At 44.9% G+C, this 22,917-nt stretch overlaps 8 protein-coding genes across 8 annotated transcripts; all 8 read right to left on the bottom strand.

Moving 5' to 3' along the window:
- Nucleotides 1–838: 838 nt before the first annotated feature.
- On the bottom strand, nt 839–2,055 carry LOC130077655 (cytochrome b-like). Its single transcript, XM_056242954.1, is given in 1 exon segment — nt 839–2,055. A coding segment is annotated over 1 exon segment (978 nt). The 5' UTR covers nt 1,879–2,055; the 3' UTR covers nt 839–900.
- An 855-nt stretch (nt 2,056–2,910) lies between these two features.
- LOC130077646 (NADH-ubiquinone oxidoreductase chain 5-like) lies at nt 2,911–4,387 on the bottom strand. Its single transcript, XM_056242944.1, is given in 1 exon segment — nt 2,911–4,387. A coding segment is annotated over 1 exon segment (1,395 nt). The 5' UTR covers nt 4,306–4,387.
- Nucleotides 4,388–4,517: 130 nt separating this feature from the next.
- LOC130077647 (NADH-ubiquinone oxidoreductase chain 4-like) lies at nt 4,518–6,032 on the bottom strand. Its single transcript, XM_056242945.1, is given in 1 exon segment — nt 4,518–6,032. A coding segment is annotated over 1 exon segment (1,368 nt). The 5' UTR covers nt 5,899–6,032; the 3' UTR covers nt 4,518–4,530.
- A 2,061-nt stretch (nt 6,033–8,093) lies between these two features.
- Nucleotides 8,094–9,089, bottom strand: LOC130077639 (cytochrome c oxidase subunit 2-like). Its single transcript, XM_056242937.1, is given in 1 exon segment — nt 8,094–9,089. A coding segment is annotated over 1 exon segment (666 nt). The 5' UTR covers nt 9,072–9,089; the 3' UTR covers nt 8,094–8,405.
- Nucleotides 9,090–11,647: 2,558 nt separating this feature from the next.
- On the bottom strand, nt 11,648–12,494 carry LOC130077640 (NADH-ubiquinone oxidoreductase chain 2-like). Its single transcript, XM_056242938.1, is given in 1 exon segment — nt 11,648–12,494. A coding segment is annotated over 1 exon segment (594 nt). The 5' UTR covers nt 12,242–12,494.
- Nucleotides 12,495–17,495: 5,001 nt separating this feature from the next.
- LOC130077652 (cytochrome b-like) lies at nt 17,496–18,711 on the bottom strand. Its single transcript, XM_056242950.1, is given in 1 exon segment — nt 17,496–18,711. A coding segment is annotated over 1 exon segment (978 nt). The 5' UTR covers nt 18,536–18,711; the 3' UTR covers nt 17,496–17,557.
- Nucleotides 18,712–19,567: 856 nt separating this feature from the next.
- Nucleotides 19,568–21,044, bottom strand: LOC130077644 (NADH-ubiquinone oxidoreductase chain 5-like). Its single transcript, XM_056242941.1, is given in 1 exon segment — nt 19,568–21,044. A coding segment is annotated over 1 exon segment (1,395 nt). The 5' UTR covers nt 20,963–21,044.
- Nucleotides 21,045–21,174: 130 nt separating this feature from the next.
- Nucleotides 21,175–22,689, bottom strand: LOC130077645 (NADH-ubiquinone oxidoreductase chain 4-like). The gene is given in 1 exon segment (XM_056242942.1): nt 21,175–22,689. A coding segment is annotated over 1 exon segment (1,368 nt). The 5' UTR covers nt 22,556–22,689; the 3' UTR covers nt 21,175–21,187.
- Between the last annotated feature and the right edge of the window lie 228 nt (nt 22,690–22,917).

Raw genomic sequence — 22,917 nt, 5'->3', positions numbered from 1 at the left:
CTTGAGATGTTACTTGTGCCTGCACTCTGAGATGTAAAGTGAAAGGAAACCAAAAAAGAGAACCCCTATGCATATAAAAGAACGCCCGGCATGTTGGGTAACGAGGAGTATGCAATTACACCATTAATCAGATGCCAGTATAATTATCCGAGGGTGGAGTCTTATAAATATGGACCTGAAATAGGAACCAGATGCAAGGAATAGTTCACAGTGTGCAACCCCCACGTATTGTGTCCCTGATTCTATCATGCATAAGATGCCTTATATGAACCGGTTGGTGGTCTCTTACTACATTAATATGGTTACGTTAAACCTTAGGTGTTTATTTCAAGGAAAGTGTTGAGTGCCGAATCTAGGGGAATAATATAGTTCCCAGGTTAGAATAAATTATTTGTGAGTTTTAACGATTTGGTCTATGTACGTCTTGGACGTTAGTACTTGCTTTTAGGTTAAGATAAATGAATGGTGATAATACATATATATGCACTAACACAACACACACAATATTACGAATAATATTATGTGTGTGTTAGACCATATATATGTACTATACGCATGTAATGCTACACGCGGTACCGGACCATATAGGTTACTATCAGAAGATAGTTTAATTTAGAATTCTGGCTTTGGGAGCCAGGGGTGGGAGTTAGAATCTCCTTTTTCTGGGCGCTAGGAGGGGGTTTAACCCTCGATCTTCGGATTACAAGACCGGTGCTTTCAAGCTAAGCTACTAGGGCAAGCTCATTTCAATGCTTTATTCTCGGCTCACCCTGCGAGGGGGGCGAGAACAAGGAAGAGTGCGAAGTATAGCACCGACGCGATTTGGCCAATGATGATATATGGGTGTTCTACGGGTATGCCTCCAATTCATGTTAAAATGATTATGTCCGCCACTAAGGTTCAGAATAAGAATTGGGTGATTGGACGGAAAGTTAGTCCTCGTTGCTTTGAGGTGTGTAAAATTGGCACTACTAATAGTACTAGGATGCTAAATAATAGTGCTAGGACCCCTCCTAGCTTGTTTGGAATAGATCGTAGAATGGCGTAGGCGAACAGGAAGTACCACTCCGGTTGGATGTGCGGTGGGGTGACCAGAGGGTTTGCTGGGGTAAAATTTTCTGGGTCGCCGAGCAGTGTTGGGGAGAATAATGTTAGGGATGTGAGAGCTAATAATATTAATACAAAGCCAAGGAGGTCCTTGTATGAGAAGTATGGGTGGAAAGAGATTTTATCCGCGTCGGAGTTTAATCCGGCAGGGTTGTTTGATCCCGTTTCGTGTAAAAATAGCAAATGTAGGACTGTTGCACCGGCGATAACGAATGGAAATAGGAAGTGGAAGGCGAAGAATCGCGTTAATGTTGCGTTATCTACGGAAAAGCCGCCTCAAATCCACTGGACAAGGGCGTCGCCCATATAGGGGACTGCTGATAGTAGATTTGTAATTACGGTGGCACCTCAAAAAGATATTTGCCCTCAGGGCAGTACATAGCCTACAAAAGCCGTCATCATAACTAAAAGGAGTAGAACTACGCCAATACTTCAGGTCTCTTTATAGAGGTATGACCCATAGTACAGTCCGCGGGCAATGTGTATGTAAATACAGATAAAGAAGAACGATGCTCCGTTAGCATGTATGTTTCGGATGAGTCAGCCATAGTTTACGTCTCGGCAGATATGTGTTACTGATGAAAAGGCCGTTGAGATATCGGAAGTATAATGTATGGCCAGGAATAGTCCTGTCAGGATTTGAGTAATTAAGCATAATCCTAGGAGGGATCCGAAGTTCCATAGTGCTGAAATATTAGATGGGGTTGGAAGGTCAACTAGTGCATCGTTAGCGATTTTTATTAGCGGGTGGGTTTTTCGTAGGCTTGCCATTATTGTTCCTGTAGTTGAATGACAACGGTGTTTCTTCAAGTCACTGGTCTCGGTTAAAGTCTGAGCGGGAATTATGACCTATTTCGTGTTTTTACTATTGATAGCTTTGATTGTAGGATTGATTGCTGTTGCGTCTAATCCCACGCCTTATTTTGCTGCCTTAGGATTGGTAGTGGCAGCGGGGGTTGGGTGCGGGGTGTTGGTTGGCTGTGGTGGGTCCTTTTTATCCTTAGTTCTTTTCTTAATCTATTTAGGGGGAATGCTTGTGGTGTTTGCTTATTCGGCAGCGTTAGCTGCTGAGCCTTTTCCAGAGGCCTGGGGAAGTCGTTCAGTGGCTGGATATGTTCTGATTTATCTGTCGGGTGTTGTGGTGACGGCTGGACTATTTTGAGGGGAGTGATATGAGGGCTCTTGGGTAGTCATTGATGGGCTGAAGGAGTTGTCTATACTACGGGGGGATGTTGGGGGTGTGGCCATAATATATTCTTTAGGGGGGGCTATGTTAGTTATTTGTGCTTGGGTACTACTTTTAACTCTACTTGTGGTGTTGGAGCTGACTCGGGGTCTAAGTCGCGGGACACTTCGAGCGGTTTAAATAAGGGCTAGAAGAACCGCCAAGGCCATGGTTAAAAGGAAGATGGTTAAATATGTTTTAATTGTTCCTCGTGAGATATCGCTTATTATTTTTGCTACTATTATTTGTGTGAGTGCTATCCCTTTTGGGCCTGTAGTTTGAAGTCAGGTTTGGTCCAGTTTAGTGGCAGCTGATTGTCCGAGGACCAGGCTGGCTTTGGGGGAGAGTCGGTGTATTAATGCAGGGAAGTACCCGAGTATACTCGAAAAATGGTGTGCAGAGGCTTTATAGGCAGTTTTAGCTGGGTTGTTGGCCGTAGCTGCGAGTTCTATAGCCACTAGAAGTCCAATAACAGTCACGATAAGGGCTGCTATTTTTAGGGTAGCAGGCATTGTCATGGTGGATGTTTTTAAGGGTAGGAAGTTAGACGTGATAATAAGTCCTGCAACAATGCTTCCTCAGGCAAGTCGTTTGATTGGGTTGATGACTGATGGGTTGTTCTCATTGATGGGGGATAATGGAAGGAATCGTGGGGATCCCATAGTAACAAAATATACGACTCGGAAGCTGTAAACTGCAGTGAAGGACGTGGCAATCAGTGTTAAAGTTAGGGCCCAGGCGTTTAGGTAGGAGGTGTTTAGGGCTTCAATGATAGCATCCTTTGAGAAGAATCCGGCAAGGAATGGAGTGCCTGTTAATGCTAGGCTTCCTACCGTAAGATAGGCTGAGGTGGCAGGCATAAGTTTATGAAGGCCCCCTATTTTGCGAATATCTTGTTCGTCATTCAGGCTATGAATAATAGACCCAGAGCATAGGAAAAGTATGGCCTTGAAGAATGCGTGTGTGCAGATATGAAGAAATGCTAACTGTGGCTGGTTTAGCCCGATTGCAACTATTATTAATCCGAGCTGACTTGATGTTGAGAAGGCGACAATTTTCTTGATGTCATTTTGTGTTAGGGCGCAGGTGGCTGTATATAAGGTGGTTAATGCTCCTAGACACAGACAAATCGTTAGTGCCAGCTTATTATTTTCTATAAGTGGATGAAGGCGAATCAATAAGAAGATGCCTGCAACTACTATGGTGCTGGAGTGAAGTAGCGCTGATACCGGCGTCGGGCCCTCTATGGCTGATGGGAGTCATGGGTGCAGGCCAAACTGGGCCGACTTTCCCGCTGCGGCAAGGATGAGTCCAATCAAGGGAGTTGTTATGTCAAAGCTATTTGATAAAGAGAAAATTTGTTGAATCTCTCAAGAATTTAGATTTATTGCGAATCAGGCCATAGCGAAGATTAGCCCAATATCTCCAACACGGTTATAGATAACTGCTTGGAGGCCTGCTGTATTGGCATCTGCTCGCCCATGTCATCAGCCGATGAGTAGGAAGGATATAATGCCAACTCCTTCCCAGCCAATAAATAGTTGAAATATGTTGTTTGCTGTAACGAGAATAATTATGGCCACCAGAAACAAGAGTAAGTATTTGAAGAACCGGTTAACGTTAGGGTCGGAGTGTATATATCATAGTGCAAACTCTAAGATTGATCATGTTACGTAAAGGGCAATTGGGGTGAAAATAAGGGAGTAGTGGTCAAATTTAAAGCTGATGTTCGCGTCAAATACTTGCGTATTTATTCACTGTCAGTTCGTAGTAATAGTCTCCACCCCTTGGTCCAGGAAAATTATAAGCGGTAATAGGCTAATGAAGAATGCAGTGCTGACGGCAGTTTTAACGTGCGTGGCTGCCCATTCTAATTTTAAAGGGCTAGGACTTAGCGTTGTGAGTAGCGGGAGAACAAGAACTGTAATGATTAAAATGAATGAGGATGATATGGCTAAGGCTGTTGGGGTCATAGCTTCCGCTTGGATTTGCACCAAGAGTTTTTGGTTCCTAAGACCAACGGATGAGCTGTTATCCTTCAGAAGCGTAAAGAAGCCGAGGATTTTAGCCTCGGTGCATAAGTATTAGCAGTACTTACTGATTTCTGTCCTTCTTTGGTGAGTAAGGGGGCTTTAACCCCTGTCTTCAGAATCACAATCTGATATCTTGGTTAAACTATACTTACAGTAACATCACCCTCACATGAGTTCTGGCTTTGCTACAAGGAGAATTACTGGGATAAGGTGAAGGGCTATCAATAGATGTTCTCGGGTGTGGAATGGTGCGAGGTTTATGATATGGTTTGGTGCTGGCCCGCGTTGCGATATCAAGAACATATAGAGGGAGTAGGCCGCGGTAATTAATGTTCCCAGCCCGGTGAGTGCAATGGTTCAGGGGGACCAGTTAAATAGAGTTGTAATAATTATAAGTTCTCCTATTAGATTAGGAAGTGGGGGTAATGCTAAGTTGGCCAAGTTCGCAATAAATCATCATACTGCCGTCAGTGGGAAGACTACTTGTAATCCTCGAGCAAGGACTATAGTTCGACTATGGGTCCGTTCATAAGCTGTATTAGCTAGACAGAATAGTATAGAGGAGACTAATCCGTGGGCAATCATTAGAATGATTGCTCCTGAAAACCCTCAGGGGGTTTGAATTAGAATGCCCCCCGCTACAAGCCCTATATGGCTAACAGAGGAATAGGCGATTAGTGACTTGAGGTCGGTTTGTCGTAGGCAAATAGAGCCGGTCATGATGATGCCCCAGAGTGCTAGAATAATAAATGGATAAATTAGTTCTTTAGAGAGTGGGTTTAATATAATTATTATTCGCATTATCCCGTACCCGCCCAGTTTTAGCAGAATTGCTGCTAGTACTATAGACCCTGCAACGGGGGCTTCTACGTGCGCCTTTGGTAGTCATAGGTGCACCCCGTACAGGGGTATTTTCACTAAAAAGGCGATTAAGCAACCCGCTCATCAGATCTTATGGCCCCAGGAGTTTAGTAACAATGGCTGGGTATATTGGATAACTAATAGAGACAGAGTCCCCGTAGACTGTTGTAGTAGAAGTAGGGCCACCAAAAGTGGGAGGGACCCCGCGAGGGTGTAAAACAGAAAGTAGGTACCTGCGCTGAGGCGTTCAGTCTGATTTCCTCACCGGGTAATAATAATAAGGGTCGGGATCAGCGTGGCTTCAAATATAATATAGAACATGATGATTTCTGTGGCGCCGAAAGCCATGATTAGGAAAGTTTGGAGTGAGGTTAAAAGTGTAATATATAGACGCTGCCGGCTGACTGGCTCAAGGTTGATGTGATTTTGGCTGGCTAGAATTATTAAGGGTAGAAGTCAGCATGTCAAGACTAGAAGGGGTGTAGAGAGGGGGTCTGTGGCTAAATATGTGTTGGACATAGTTCACCCGGTTTCTGATGTTCATTTAAGTCATGTGAGACTAATAAGGGCAATTGAAAGACCGTGAGTAGTTGTGGCTGTTCATAATCATTTGGGGGAGGTCAGTCAGATCGTTGGGAATATTATGATTGTGGGAATTAGCACCTTTAGCATTGTAGCAGATTAAGGTTTTGCAAACGGTCAGTGCCGTGGGTCCGGGCTGTGGCTACCAAGAGTGCAAGGCCTGTGCTCGCTTCACAAGCGGAGAAGGCCAGTAGCAGTATAGGGGCGGTAGAGAAGCTTGTTGATTCAAACTGTAATGTTCATAAGGCTAATGCAATAAATAGGGACAGTATTATTCCTTCCAAACATAGTAATGCGGAAAGTAGATGCGTGCGATGAAACGCCAATCCTATAAGCCCTAAAATAAAGGCTGAGCTAAAGCTAAAGTGTACTGGTGTCATAAGGGGGCCGTGGACTTAAACCACAATTTTCTGAGCCGAAATCAGAGGTCTTCTTTGGACTAGCCCCCCATTCCGCTCATTCCAGGCCTCCTTGGGTTCATTCGTAAATCAATCCGAGGGTTAAGAGTATTAGGACTGTAGTAGCTCAAAAGAATGTTCCGGTTGGGCTGTGGAGTTGATCTCCTCAGGGTAGGGGAAGGAGAAGGGCAATTTCTAGATCAAATAAAAGGAACAGAATTGCTACCAGGAAGAATCGTAGGGAGAAGGGCAGTCGGGCAGACCCTAATGGGTCAAATCCGCATTCATAAGGGGAGAGCTTTTCCGCGTCTGGATTCATTTGTGGTAGTCAGAAAGATACAATTGCCAGAACTGACGACAGGGCTACTGTGATAGTAAAGATAGTTGTAATTAAATTCATTATCTTTCCTTGGGTTTTAACCAAGACCGAATGATTGGAAGTCACTTGTACTAACTTTAATACTAGAAAGATATGAGCCTCATCAATAGATTGATACGTAAAGGAATAGTCATACTACGTCAACAAAATGTCAATACCAGGCAGCGGCCTCGAACCCAAAATGGTGCTCGGATGTAAAGTGGTATTGAATTTGTCGGAGAAGACAGACAGCTAAAAAGGTTGAGCCGATAATGACATGTAGTCCGTGGAAGCCTGTGGCGACAAAAAATGTCGAGCCATATACTCCGTCTGCAATTGTGAAAGGTGCTTCATAATATTCTATGGCCTGGAGGGCAGTGAAATAAAATCCTAACAGGATTGTAAGTGTAAGAGATTGAATGGCTTGTTTCCGTTCACCTTCTATAATACTGTGGTGGGCTCATGTGACTGTTACCCCGGATGCCAATAATACGGCTGTATTGAGGAGGGGCACTTCAAAAGGGTCTAATGTGATAACTCCCGTAGGGGGTCAACACCCGCCTAGTTCGGGTGTTGGAGCCAGGCTTGAGTGATAGAAGGCTCAAAAGAAGCCCAGGAAAAAGAACACTTCGGAAGTGATAAAGAGAATTATCCCGTATCGCAGCCCCTTCTGTACAGGCGGTGTGTGGTGACCTTGAAAGGTCCCTTCTCGAATAACATCACGTCATCATTGAAATATTGTAAGAAGTAAGAGAATTAACCCGAGGGTTATTAGTGTTACTGAGTGGAAGTGAAACCAGATTGCTAGGCCGGACGTTATTAGTAGGGCACCGACGGCTCCGGTTAGTGGTCATGGGCTAGGATCAACCATATGATATGCATGCGCTTGGTGGGCCATTAAACGTTCTCCTGCAGATAAAGGCTTAGGAGTAATACAAATACGTAGGCTTGAATTATTGCTACCGCAACTTCTAGAAGTGTTAAAAGAAAGAGGACGACGGCTGTCAGGATTGCCACCGTTGGTATCATAGGTAGTAGTACGAACACAGCTGTGGCGATGAGTTGAATTAGTAGGTGGCCTGCAGTTAGGTTGGCTGTAAGTCGAACTCCTAAGGCTAGCGGTCGGATGAATAGGCTAATTGTCTCAATAATAATTAGTACGGGGATCAGGGGAATGGGGGTTCCTTCTGGTAGAAGGTGCCCGAGGGCAACTGTTGGTTGATTTCGCATACCAATAATTACTGTAGCAAGTCATAATGGTACGGCGAGGCCTATATTTAACGACAACTGTGTTGTAGGTGTAAAGGTATATGGGAGAAGGCCTAGCATATTAACAGTAATAAGGAACAGTATTAGAGAGGTTAATAGTAGAGCTCATTTATGTCCTCCTACATTTAGAGGCATTATTAGTTGATTAGTAAACCGGTTAATAAATCATGTTTGAACAGTAATAAGTCGGCTATTTATTCAGCGAGATGATGGGGTTGGGAACAATACTCATGGTAGTGCAATTGCAACGGCGATGAGTGGAATTCCCAGGAAAGATGGGCTTGCAAATTGATCAAAAAAGCTTACTATCATGGTCAGTTTCAGGATTCAGTTTTATGTTTTTCTTCACTTATTGGGGCCGGCTCATTAGGTGCTGTATGGTTTAAGACCTTGGTTGGAATAATAGTGAGGAAAATGATTCATGAGAATACTAGGATCGCGAATCAGGGATTGGGGTTGAGTTGGGGCATTTCACTAGAGGTGGTCGGTAGTCACCAAACTTTGGCTTAAAAGGCCAACGCTTTGTCCAATAATTAGCTTTCTAGTGAGGCGTCTTCTAGTATTAAGGAGGATCAGCTTTCGAAATGTTCTAGCGGTACGGCTTCAACCACAATAGGCATAAAGCTGTGGTTAGCGCCACAGATTTCAGAGCATTGTCCATAAAATACACCGGGGCGCGAAGCGATAAAGGCAGTTTGGTTTAATCGCCCAGGCACCGCGTCTATTTTTACACCAAGAGATGGGATGGCTCATGAGTGTAATACGTCTTCTGCGGACACTAGAACACGAATTGGTGACTCTATTGGGACTACTATTCGGTGATCTGTTTCTAGGAGTCGAAATTGCCCTGGGGTGAGGTCTTGAGTCGGAACTATATATGAATCAAATCCTAGGTCTTCGTAGTCTGTATATTCATAGCTTCAATATCATTGATGTCCTATGGCTTTAATTGTTAAGTGGGGATCGTTAATTTCATCTATAAGGTACAGAATTCGAAGGGAGGGGAGAGCAATCAAAACTAGAATTACCGCTGGCAATACTGTTCATACAATTTCGATTTCTTGGGAATCTAAAATATATTTATTGGTAAGCTTAGTTGAAACCATTGCAACAATAATATAGAGTACTATTGTGCTAATTAAAAATACAATTATTAGGGCGTGGTCATGGAAGTGAAGAAGTTCTTCTATAACGGGTGATGCCGCGTCTTGGAATCCTAGTTGTGTGGGGTGTGCCATTAAGTCTTAGGTTAAGGCATACAGGGGTCTAACCTGCGATTTCACCTTGACAAGGTGATGTAATTTACGTATTTTACTAATGTCTTTAGAAGAAAGTGACAGAGTGGTTATGTGACTGGCTTGAAACCAGTACATGGGGGTTCAATTCCTCCCTTTCTCGTTAGTTTGACTGAACTTGGACAAATGCTGGTTCCTCGAATGTATGATATGGCGGAGGGCAGCCGTGGAGTCATTCTACATTTGTTGTAGTTAGCTCTACTGAGGATACTTCTCGCTTGGCGGCGAAGGCTTCTCAGAGAATAAATAGGAATATAATCACCGCCACTAGTGAGACGAGAGAGCCAATGGATGATACTGTATTTCATAGGGCGTAAGCGTCTGGGTAGTCAGAATACCGTCGTGGTATACCTGCTAGACCTAGGAAATGCTGTGGGAAGAATGTAAGGTTCACACCGATGAATATTACAGCAAAGTGGATTTTCGTTCAAGTGTCGTTTAGGGTATATCCTGAAAATAATGGGAATCAGTGAACGAAGGCTGCTATAATGGCAAATACAGCCCCTATTGATAGTACATAGTGGAAGTGGGCAACTACATAGTATGTGTCATGAAGAACAATATCAAGTGAGGAATTAGCAAGGACAATTCCTGTTAGCCCTCCTACCGTAAAGAGGAAAATAAACCCTAAGGCCCATAATATAGGAGTCTCCCACTTGATAGAGCCCCCGTGTAATGTAGCGAGTCAGCTAAACACTTTTACACCGGTCGGGATGGCAATAATTATTGTTGCAGATGTAAAGTAGGCACGGGTGTCTACGTCCATCCCAACGGTAAATATGTGGTGGGCCCAGACGATAAATCCAAGGAGGCCAATGGCCATCATTGCTCAAACTATCCCTATATAGCCGAATGGTTCTTTTTTGCCCGCATAGTAGGCTACAACATGTGAAATGATGCCGAACCCTGGTAAAATAAGAATATAAACCTCTGGATGACCAAAGAATCAGAATAGATGTTGATATAGGATTGGGTCCCCTCCCCCAGCTGGGTCGAAGAATGTGGTATTAAGATTACGGTCAGTGAGAAGTATTGTAATTCCGGCTGCTAGGACAGGTAGTGATAGGAGTAGGAGAACAGCGGTTACAAGTACGGCTCATACAAAGAGAGGCGTTTGATATTGGGAGATGGCTGGGGGTTTCATATTGATAATTGTGGTGATAAAGTTAACTGCCCCTAAAATTGATGATACACCTGCTAGGTGTAGAGAGAAGATTGTGAGGTCTACTGATGCTCCCGCGTGGGCGAGGTTGCCTGCGAGTGGGGGATATACGGTTCATCCCGTTCCGGCGCCAGCCTCAACGCCAGAAGAAGCTAGCAATAGTAGAAATGATGGGGGCAGAAGTCAGAAGCTTATGTTATTTATTCGCGGAAATGCTATATCAGGCGCACCAATTATTAGGGGTACAAGCCAGTTTCCGAACCCGCCAATAAGAATTGGCATTACTATAAAGAAAATTATAACGAAGGCGTGGGCGGTAACGATAACATTATAAATCTGGTCGTCACCTAAGAGTGATCCGGGTTGGCTTAGCTCGGCTCGGATAAGGAGGCTTAAAGCGGTTCCCACTATCCCGGCTCAGGCACCAAATACAAGATAAAGGGTACCAATGTCTTTGTGGTTTGTAGAAAAGAATCAGCGCGTAATTGCCACAGGTAGGGTAGCCGAGTGCCCAGGCGGTGGGTTGTAGCCCCGAAGACAGAGGTTTAAATCCTCTTCCTATCAAGCCCCGTGGTGGAGAAACACGTTGGATTGCAAATCCAGAGACGCAGAGTAATACCCTGCCGGGGCTTTTCCCGCCTTACTAGGCGAACGGCGGGAAAAGTAGATGGATGCTCGCTGGCTTGAGCGCTTAGCTGTTAACTAAGAGTTTGTAGGATCGAGGCCTTCCCATCTAGAAAGGCCTTAGTTTAACAAAAACATTTGATTTGCAATTAGAAAATGCAAGATAGACTCTTGTAGGTCTTATCAGGGACTAGAAGATTCTCACTTCTGCTTAGAGCTTTGAAGGCTCTTGGTCTGATGCTATCCTAAGTCCCTAGGTGACTAGTATGGCAATAGTTGGTGTCACGGGTAAAAGGCCCAAAGCCATTACAGTAGCTAGGGCTAGGGGGAAGGAGGCTTGGGTTGTCTGAACCCGCCATGGGGTGGTTGAGGTAGTAGTGTTAGGGGAGATGGTGAGTGTTATGGCGTAGCAAAGTCGTAAATAAAAGTACAGGCTAAGCAGTGCGGCAAGGGCTATAATCGTGGCAATGAGGGGAAGGCTTTGCTTCGCTAGTTCTTGCAGAATTAATCACTTTGGTATAAATCCTGTAAGTGGGGGTAGGCCACCTAGTGACAATAATACCAAGGCAGTGGTTGTCGTCAAGATAGGGCTTTTCGATCAAACGGTTGCGAGGGTGCCAATTTTTGTGGCGGATGAAGTTTTCAAAGTCAAGAATGCTGCGGATGTCATAAAAATATATGTCAGTAGCGCAAGAAGGGTGAGCTGTGGGGCGTATTGAAGAACAATAATTATTCAGCCTATGTGTGCAATTGAGGAGTAGGCCAAGATCTTCCGCAACTGGGTTTGGTTCAGTCCGCCTCACCCACCAATTAAAGTAGACATAAGTCCCAGGGTTGTGAGTAGTAAGGGGTCAATGGCTTGGGCTGTCTGAATAATGAGGGCGAGCGGGGCAAGTTTCTGCCAGGTAGACAAAACTAGTCCTGTGAGGAGATCTAGTCCTTGTAATACTTCAGGCATTCAGAAGTGTATTGGCGCTAGCCCAATTTTAAGTGCTAGGGCGGTAATAATTATTGTGCTGGCAATAGGATTAGAGACATTATTTATGTCTCATGCCCCTGTGATCCAGGCATTTGTTGTGCTCGCAAACAGGATCATGGCTGCGGCAGTGGCTTGAGTAAGAAAATATTTTGTGGTCGCTTCCACGGCGCGTGGATGATGGTGCTGTGCCATTAAAGGGATGATCGCCAGGGTATTAATCTCTAGTCCTATTCAGGCCAGCAGTCAGTGGGAGCTAGCAAAGGTTAGGGTGGTTCCTAAGCCAAGGCTGGACAATAGCGTCGCTAGTACATAAGGGTTCATTGATGGAGGAGGGAGTTTAACCGTCATGTCCGGGGTATGGGCCCGAAAGCTTATTTAGCTGACCCCATCTTAGAAAGTGGTGTAGAGGAAGCACTAAGAGTTTTGATCTCTTGAGCATGGGTTCGACCCCCTTTTTTCTAAGAACTGAGGGGATTTTAACCCCTGTTAGCCACTCTATCAAAGTGGTCCCTGGGCACTCGGGCACAGTTCCTAAGCTACAGCTGGGGGGGAAGGCCCGCTAGTGCAATTGGGAGCGAGATGTGTCATAACACAAGAGCTAGTGTCAAAGGAAGAAAGTTTTTTCACACAAGGTGCATAAGCTGGTCATATCGAAATCGTGGGTAGGAGGCTCGGACCCACAAGAACACAATGGACAAAAATGCGGCCTTAATCATAAGACTAATTGTGGTCAGCTCCGGTATGCCAGGGAAATACGATGTTCCTAGAAACAGGACAGCGGACAAGGTATTCATTAGCAAAATATTTGCGTATTCGGCAAGGAAGAACAGGGCAAAGGGCCCCCCCGCATATTCTACGTTGAAACCCGAGACAAGTTCCGATTCACCCTCTGTCAGGTCAAAGGGCGCGCGGTTAGTTTCCGCTAGGGTCGAGATGTATCATATTGCGGCTAGGGGTCATGCAGGGACTAGTAGTCATACGCTCTCTTGGGCTGTGTTGAACGTTTGGAGGGTGTAACCCCCAGAGAAGACAATTACTGAAAGCAGAATAAGCCCAAGGCTTACCTCATATGAAATTGTCTGGGCGACCGCCCGTAGGGCCCCAATTAGTGCGTATTTCGAATTTGATGCTCACCCTGATCCAAGAATAGAATATACTGCAAGGCTCGATAGTGCTAAGATGAATAGAACTCCTAAGTTAAGGTCAATTACGGGGTGCGGCATGGGCATGGGCGCCCATAGGATTAAGGCCAGGGTCAGCGCAAGAATAGGGGTTGCTAAAAAGAGGAAGGGGGAGGAGGTGGAGGGGCGGACGGGCTCTTTAATGAATAACTTTACCCCGTCAGCGATAGGTTGTAGTAATCCGTAGGGTCCGACTACATTAGGCCCTTTTCGCAGCTGCATATATCCTAGTACTTTTCGCTCAAGTAAGGTTAGGAAGGCTACGGCTAGTAGGACGGGGACAATATAGGCAAGGGGATTAATTAGGTGAGTTATTAGAGTGTTCATCATGAACTGGGGAGAGGACTTGAACCTCTGATTTAAAGGGCTTAGGCCTTTCGCAATTTACCATGCTCTGCCACCCCAGTATGCCCTTATCTTGGGCGGTAGGGGCTTTGGCCCTCCCTTTACTTAATTTATTTGTTTTCATCAATTAGGGGTGGGGCATGCCTCAAGTATAGGCCCCTCTTTTTCGATCCTTTCGTACTGGAAAAAGTAGCGTTACAGATAGAAACTGACCTGGATTGCTCCGGTCTGAACTCAGATCACGTAGGACTTTAATCGTTGAACAAACGAACCCTTAATAGCGGCTGCACCATTAGGATGTCCTGATCCAACATCGAGGTCGTAAACCCCCTCGTCGATATGGGCTCTGGGAGAGGATTGCGCTGTTATCCCTAGGGTAACTTGGTTCGTTGATCGGCTTTTTAGTCGGATCATTATTGGTCAGATGTTCTGCGGCTTAGAGATGTTTCTCTTGGCTTTAGGGGTTTGGCCCAGTCCACTCGGAGGCTTACTTTTCCTCCGTGGTCGCCCCAACCGAAGGTAAAATTTCATGGCCACTAAGTTCTTGCTCTTTATGGAGTTGTTTAACGTGGCTGAATCTTGTACCTTAAGCTCCAAAGGGTCTTCTCGTCTTGTACTGTTATACCCGCTTCTGCACGGATAGATCAATTTCACTGACTGAAAGGGGGAGACAGTTAAGCCCTCGTCTAGCCATTCATACAGGTCTCTATTTAAGAGACAAGTGATTGCGCTACCTTTGCACGGTCAAAATACCGCGGCCGTTGAACCCGTAGTCACTGGGCAGGCTGGACCTCCTATACTCAATTTAGTTGCAGGAGGCGATGTTTTTGGTAAACAGGCGAGGCTTGTGTTTGCCGAGTTCCTTCCCCTTCCTTTAGTCTTTCCCTTAAAATGACACTCCAGTGTGGGGTTAACGATTATTTAGTGTAAGTTCTTCTTGGGGTTTTTATTATTCACACTACCCTCTTGGGTTGGGTTCGTTAAATTCCAGCGGCTTGTCCGATCTGGTTTACACTTGTGGCGGGAGAAGATCAGGTCTTCTTGTTACTCATTTTAGCATAATCTCTCCCATGTGGGCATGGGTTGGTCTGATATAATTAGGGGAGTAAGATTTGTTATCGGTATAATAAATTTCTCTCTGTCTGAGCTTTAACGCTTTCTGCTTAGGTGGCTGCTTTCAGGCCCACTAGAACAGTGTGTCTTATATATTATGATCTTTATCCGCCTGCGAAGGTTGTATCCTTTGTTGAAGGGGCTGTACCCCCTTCAACTAACTCTCACACTTTCCCTTAAAGTATCTTGATGATATTTGTTTTGATTTGGGGGGTGCGAGGCTGAACTTCTATCCATCTCTCAGGCAACCAGCTATCACCAGGTTCGGTAGGTCTGTCACTTCTACCCGGAGCTCTTCCCACTCTTTTGCCACAGAGACGGGTTAGCCCTAAATTACATAGGCTGTCTCGGGGTAGCTCACCTGGTTTCGGGGTATCAAACTAAAGGTCTCTTCGCTCGATGGTACTGGCTAAATCATGATGCAAAAGGTACAAGGTCTAGTCTTTGTTTTTCAGTGCTTATATGGGTTGTTTCATTTCTCTTTCAGCTTTCCCTTGCGGTACTGTCTCTATTGCTTTGAGCTGAACCTTTTCTGTCTCCCATACTCAGGTAAAAAAATGGTTTAGTTTGTGGCGTTGGGTCTTGTTTTGTTATGAATAAAGTTGAATTATATTAGTAGTTAAGCTAGCTGGTTAGCTCAGGGTGATCCAATTTGCATGGATGTCTTCTCGGTGTAAGTGAGATGCTTGGCTAACTCAGCCACGCCCTGAATTTAATCCAAGTGCACCTTCCGGTACACTTACCATGTTACGACTTGCCTCCCCTTGTCACCGCTCTGGTGTTAGGTAGCTTTACTGCATTTTGACAGGGGAGAGTGACGGGCGGTGTGTACGCGTCTCAGAGCCGAGTTCAAAAGGACACGCTGCTTCCTTTTTACTACTAAATCCTCCTTCAAGCACTATTTCATGTTGCATGTCCGTAGTGTTCTATAATAGAAAATGTAGCCCATTTCTTCCCGCTTCGTACGCTACACCTCGACCTGACGTTCTGGGTTGTGCCCATTTTGCTTACTTTTATTGCCTTCACAGGGTAAGCTGACGACGGCGGTATATAGGCTGGGGTGGCTAGAAGTGGTGAGGTTTAACGGGGGTTATCGGTTCTAGAACAGGCTCCTCTAGGGGGGTCTGAGGCACCGTCAGGTCCTTTGGGTTTCAAGCTAATGCTCGTAGTACCCGGGCGGACGCCTAATTGTAGTTGGACGTCTGGGTTTATGGCTGAGCATAGTGGGGTATCTAATCCCAGTTTGTTTCTCAGCTTTCGTGGGGTCAGGTGGGCTTTTCTAAAGCTACTTTCGTATATCGGGCTTCGGACTCCTAGAAGCGTATGACAGCCAAAGGGCCATTCGACTTTATTATTTCACTGTCCTTAACCACCCTTTACGCCGTTGTATTATCAACTAGGGCCTCTCGTTTAACCGCGGTGGCTGGCACGAGTTTTACCGGCCCTCTCAACCCTGACTGAGTCAAGTTTTCACTTATGGCTTAATATTTATCACTGCTGAATTCCCTTGGGGGTGTGGCTAGGCCAGGCGTCTTGGGCTAACGGTTTGTGCCTGATGCCTGCTCCTCGTCCCCGGGCAGGGGATTAAGGGCGTACTCACGGGGCTGCGGAGACTTGCATGTGTAAGTTGGGCTAGAGCTGATAATAAGGTCAGGACCATGCCTTTGTGCATGCGGAGCTTCTCAGGGCCCATCTTAACATCTTCAGTGTTATGCTTTGTATTAAGCTACGCTAGCGATTAAATATGTTGGATTTTTTAGCATTGAGAAATTTACTAACAAATTTAGTAGAATTTTTTGGGCTATATTTGAGAAAATTTTTAGGGGGGTCGATATGACATGTATATATATATATATATAATGCGGATGGCTAATGGATATCTCAACTTGTTAGCCCGCACGTTCTCGAACCTTCCTTGGTTTCGGGGTTTGACAAGGAGAACAGGATTTGCTGAGCGTAGGGGGTAAGGGGGTTTGTCGCGTGAAAACCAAAAGAGGGGGCGTATATATCAGGGTAAGTTGAAGAAAGGATGTATATGTTATGCACTTGATAGAATAAAATGTAATTCTTAAGTTATGTCTTTCAATGATGAACCTAGTTTAATTCGGGCAAGGAAGAGTACCACCTTGAGATGTTACTTGTGCCTGCACTCTGAGATGTAAAGTGAAAGGAAACCAAAAAAGAGAACCCCTATGCATATAAAAGAACGCCCGGCATGTTGGGTAACGAGGAGTATGCAATTACACCATTAATCAGATGCCAGTATAATTATCCGAGGGTGGAGTCTTATAAATATGGACCTGAAATAGGAACCAGATGCAAGGAATAGTTCACAGTGTGCAACCCCCACGTATTGTGTCCCTGATTCTATCATGCATAAGATGCCTTATATGAACCGGTTGGTGGTCTCTTACTACATTAATATGGTTACGTTAAACCTTAGGTGTTTATTTCAAGGAAAGTGTTGAGTGCCGAATCTAGGGGAATAATATAGTTCCCAGGTTAGAATAAATTATTTGTGAGTTTTAACGATTTGGTCTATGTACGTCTTGGACGTTAGTACTTGCTTTTAGGTTAAGATAAATGAATGGTGATAATACATATATATGCACTAACACAACACACACAATATTACGAATAATATTATGTGTGTGTTAGACCATATATATGTACTATACGCATGTAATGCTACACGCGGTACCGGACCATATAGGTTACTATCAGAAGATAGTTTAATTTAGAATTCTGGCTTTGGGAGCCAGGGGTGGGAGTTAGAATCTCCTTTTTCTGGGCGCTAGGAGGGGGTTTAACCCTCGATCTTCGGATTACAAGACCGGTGCTTTCAAGCTAAGCTACTAGGGCAAGCTCATTTCAATGCTTTATTCTCGGCTCACCCTGCGAGGGGGGCGAGAACAAGGAAGAGTGCGAAGTATAGCACCGACGCGATTTGGCCAATGATGATATATGGGTGTTCTACGGGTATGCCTCCAATTCATGTTAAAATGATTATGTCCGCCACTAAGGTTCAGAATAAGAATTGGGTGATTGGACGGAAAGTTAGTCCTCGTTGCTTTGAGGTGTGTAAAATTGGCACTACTAATAGTACTAGGATGCTAAATAATAGTGCTAGGACCCCTCCTAGCTTGTTTGGAATAGATCGTAGAATGGCGTAGGCGAACAGGAAGTACCACTCCGGTTGGATGTGCGGTGGGGTGACCAGAGGGTTTGCTGGGGTAAAATTTTCTGGGTCGCCGAGCAGTGTTGGGGAGAATAATGTTAGGGATGTGAGAGCTAATAATATTAATACAAAGCCAAGGAGGTCCTTGTATGAGAAGTATGGGTGGAAAGAGATTTTATCCGCGTCGGAGTTTAATCCGGCAGGGTTGTTTGATCCCGTTTCGTGTAAAAATAGCAAATGTAGGACTGTTGCACCGGCGATAACGAATGGAAATAGGAAGTGGAAGGCGAAGAATCGCGTTAATGTTGCGTTATCTACGGAAAAGCCGCCTCAAATCCACTGGACAAGGGCGTCGCCCATATAGGGGACTGCTGATAGTAGATTTGTAATTACGGTGGCACCTCAAAAAGATATTTGCCCTCAGGGCAGTACATAGCCTACAAAAGCCGTCATCATAACTAAAAGGAGTAGAACTACGCCAATACTTCAGGTCTCTTTATAGAGGTATGACCCATAGTACAGTCCGCGGGCAATGTGTATGTAAATACAGATAAAGAAGAACGATGCTCCGTTAGCATGTATGTTTCGGATGAGTCAGCCATAGTTTACGTCTCGGCAGATATGTGTTACTGATGAAAAGGCCGTTGAGATATCGGAAGTATAATGTATGGCCAGGAATAGTCCTGTCAGGATTTGAGTAATTAAGCATAATCCTAGGAGGGATCCGAAGTTCCATAGTGCTGAAATATTAGATGGGGTTGGAAGGTCAACTAGTGCATCGTTAGCGATTTTTATTAGCGGGTGGGTTTTTCGTAGGCTTGCCATTATTGTTCCTGTAGTTGAATGACAACGGTGTTTCTTCAAGTCACTGGTCTCGGTTAAAGTCTGAGCGGGAATTATGACCTATTTCGTGTTTTTACTATTGATAGCTTTGATTGTAGGATTGATTGCTGTTGCGTCTAATCCCACGCCTTATTTTGCTGCCTTAGGATTGGTAGTGGCAGCGGGGGTTGGGTGCGGGGTGTTGGTTGGCTGTGGTGGGTCCTTTTTATCCTTAGTTCTTTTCTTAATCTATTTAGGGGGAATGCTTGTGGTGTTTGCTTATTCGGCAGCGTTAGCTGCTGAGCCTTTTCCAGAGGCCTGGGGAAGTCGTTCAGTGGCTGGATATGTTCTGATTTATCTGTCGGGTGTTGTGGTGACGGCTGGACTATTTTGAGGGGAGTGATATGAGGGCTCTTGGGTAGTCATTGATGGGCTGAAGGAGTTGTCTATACTACGGGGGGATGTTGGGGGTGTGGCCATAATATATTCTTTAGGGGGGGCTATGTTAGTTATTTGTGCTTGGGTACTACTTTTAACTCTACTTGTGGTGTTGGAGCTGACTCGGGGTCTAAGTCGCGGGACACTTCGAGCGGTTTAAATAAGGGCTAGAAGAACCGCCAAGGCCATGGTTAAAAGGAAGATGGTTAAATATGTTTTAATTGTTCCTCGTGAGATATCGCTTATTATTTTTGCTACTATTATTTGTGTGAGTGCTATCCCTTTTGGGCCTGTAGTTTGAAGTCAGGTTTGGTCCAGTTTAGTGGCAGCTGATTGTCCGAGGACCAGGCTGGCTTTGGGGGAGAGTCGGTGTATTAATGCAGGGAAGTACCCGAGTATACTCGAAAAATGGTGTGCAGAGGCTTTATAGGCAGTTTTAGCTGGGTTGTTGGCCGTAGCTGCGAGTTCTATAGCCACTAGAAGTCCAATAACAGTCACGATAAGGGCTGCTATTTTTAGGGTAGCAGGCATTGTCATGGTGGATGTTTTTAAGGGTAGGAAGTTAGACGTGATAATAAGTCCTGCAACAATGCTTCCTCAGGCAAGTCGTTTGATTGGGTTGATGACTGATGGGTTGTTCTCATTGATGGGGGATAATGGAAGGAATCGTGGGGATCCCATAGTAACAAAATATACGACTCGGAAGCTGTAAACTGCAGTGAAGGACGTGGCAATCAGTGTTAAAGTTAGGGCCCAGGCGTTTAGGTAGGAGGTGTTTAGGGCTTCAATGATAGCATCCTTTGAGAAGAATCCGGCAAGGAATGGAGTGCCTGTTAATGCTAGGCTTCCTACCGTAAGATAGGCTGAGGTGGCAGGCATAAGTTTATGAAGGCCCCCTATTTTGCGAATATCTTGTTCGTCATTCAGGCTATGAATAATAGACCCAGAGCATAGGAAAAGTATGGCCTTGAAGAATGCGTGTGTGCAGATATGAAGAAATGCTAACTGTGGCTGGTTTAGCCCGATTGCAACTATTATTAATCCGAGCTGACTTGATGTTGAGAAGGCGACAATTTTCTTGATGTCATTTTGTGTTAGGGCGCAGGTGGCTGTATATAAGGTGGTTAATGCTCCTAGACACAGACAAATCGTTAGTGCCAGCTTATTATTTTCTATAAGTGGATGAAGGCGAATCAATAAGAAGATGCCTGCAACTACTATGGTGCTGGAGTGAAGTAGCGCTGATACCGGCGTCGGGCCCTCTATGGCTGATGGGAGTCATGGGTGCAGGCCAAACTGGGCCGACTTTCCCGCTGCGGCAAGGATGAGTCCAATCAAGGGAGTTGTTATGTCAAAGCTATTTGATAAAGAGAAAATTTGTTGAATCTCTCAAGAATTTAGATTTATTGCGAATCAGGCCATAGCGAAGATTAGCCCAATATCTCCAACACGGTTATAGATAACTGCTTGGAGGCCTGCTGTATTGGCATCTGCTCGCCCATGTCATCAGCCGATGAGTAGGAAGGATATAATGCCAACTCCTTCCCAGCCAATAAATAGTTGAAATATGTTGTTTGCTGTAACGAGAATAATTATGGCCACCAGAAACAAGAGTAAGTATTTGAAGAACCGGTTAACGTTAGGGTCGGAGTGTATATATCATAGTGCAAACTCTAAGATTGATCATGTTACGTAAAGGGCAATTGGGGTGAAAATAAGGGAGTAGTGGTCAAATTTAAAGCTGATGTTCGCGTCAAATACTTGCGTATTTATTCACTGTCAGTTCGTAGTAATAGTCTCCACCCCTTGGTCCAGGAAAATTATAAGCGGTAATAGGCTAATGAAGAATGCAGTGCTGACGGCAGTTTTAACGTGCGTGGCTGCCCATTCTAATTTTAAAGGGCTAGGACTTAGCGTTGTGAGTAGCGGGAGAACAAGAACTGTAATGATTAAAATGAATGAGGATGATATGGCTAAGGCTGTTGGGGTCATAGCTTCCGCTTGGATTTGCACCAAGAGTTTTTGGTTCCTAAGACCAACGGATGAGCTGTTATCCTTCAGAAGCGTAAAGAAGCCGAGGATTTTAGCCTCGGTGCATAAGTATTAGCAGTACTTACTGATTTCTGTCCTTCTTTGGTGAGTAAGGGGGCTTTAACCCCTGTCTTCAGAATCACAATCTGATATCTTGGTTAAACTATACTTACAGTAACATCACCCTCACATGAGTTCTGGCTTTGCTACAAGGAGAATTACTGGGATAAGGTGAAGGGCTATCAATAGATGTTCTCGGGTGTGGAATGGTGCGAGGTTTATGATATGGTTTGGTGCTGGCCCGCGTTGCGATATCAAGAACATATAGAGGGAGTAGGCCGCGGTAATTAATGTTCCCAGCCCGGTGAGTGCAATGGTTCAGGGGGACCAGTTAAATAGAGTTGTAATAATTATAAGTTCTCCTATTAGATTAGGAAGTGGGGGTAATGCTAAGTTGGCCAAGTTCGCAATAAATCATCATACTGCCGTCAGTGGGAAGACTACTTGTAATCCTCGAGCAAGGACTATAGTTCGACTATGGGTCCGTTCATAAGCTGTATTAGCTAGACAGAATAGTATAGAGGAGACTAATCCGTGGGCAATCATTAGAATGATTGCTCCTGAAAACCCTCAGGGGGTTTGAATTAGAATGCCCCCCGCTACAAGCCCTATATGGCTAACAGAGGAATAGGCGATTAGTGACTTGAGGTCGGTTTGTCGTAGGCAAATAGAGCCGGTCATGATGATGCCCCAGAGTGCTAGAATAATAAATGGATAAATTAGTTCTTTAGAGAGTGGGTTTAATATAATTATTATTCGCATTATCCCGTACCCGCCCAGTTTTAGCAGAATTGCTGCTAGTACTATAGACCCTGCAACGGGGGCTTCTACGTGCGCCTTTGGTAGTCATAGGTGCACCCCGTACAGGGGTATTTTCACTAAAAAGGCGATTAAGCAACCCGCTCATCAGATCTTATGGCCCCAGGAGTTTAGTAACAATGGCTGGGTATATTGGATAACTAATAGAGACAGAGTCCCCGTAGACTGTTGTAGTAGAAGTAGGGCCACCAAAAGTGGGAGGGACCCCGCGAGGGTGTAAAACAGAAAGTAGGTACCTGCGCTGAGGCGTTCAGTCTGATTTCCTCACCGGGTAATAATAATAAGGGTCGGGATCAGCGTGGCTTCAAATATAATATAGAACATGATGATTTCTGTGGCGCCGAAAGCCATGATTAGGAAAGTTTGGAGTGAGGTTAAAAGTGTAATATATAGACGCTGCCGGCTGACTGGCTCAAGGTTGATGTGATTTTGGCTGGCTAGAATTATTAAGGGTAGAAGTCAGCATGTCAAGACTAGAAGGGGTGTAGAGAGGGGGTCTGTGGCTAAATATGTGTTGGACATAGTTCACCCGGTTTCTGATGTTCATTTAAGTCATGTGAGACTAATAAGGGCAATTGAAAGACCGTGAGTAGTTGTGGCTGTTCATAATCATTTGGGGGAGGTCAGTCAGATCGTTGGGAATATTATGATTGTGGGAATTAGCACCTTTAGCATTGTAGCAGATTAAGGTTTTGCAAACGGTCAGTGCCGTGGGTCCGGGCTGTGGCTACCAAGAGTGCAAGGCCTGTGCTCGCTTCACAAGCGGAGAAGGCCAGTAGCAGTATAGGGGCGGTAGAGAAGCTTGTTGATTCAAACTGTAATGTTCATAAGGCTAATGCAATAAATAGGGACAGTATTATTCCTTCCAAACATAGTAATGCGGAAAGTAGATGCGTGCGATGAAACGCCAATCCTATAAGCCCTAAAATAAAGGCTGAGCTAAAGCTAAAGTGTACTGGTGTCATAAGGGGGCCGTGGACTTAAACCACAATTTTCTGAGCCGAAATCAGAGGTCTTCTTTGGACTAGCCCCCCATT

The sequence above is a fragment of the Rhinichthys klamathensis genome, unplaced genomic scaffold, assembly GCF_029890125.1.
Source record: "Rhinichthys klamathensis goyatoka isolate OS25496 unplaced genomic scaffold, OSU_Roscu_1.1 h1tg000765l_1, whole genome shotgun sequence".
Classification (NCBI taxonomy): Eukaryota; Metazoa; Chordata; class Actinopteri; order Cypriniformes; family Leuciscidae; genus Rhinichthys; species Rhinichthys klamathensis.
The sequence above is the reverse complement of the archived record's forward strand: the minus strand, read 5'-3'. Positions and strand labels throughout refer to the sequence as shown.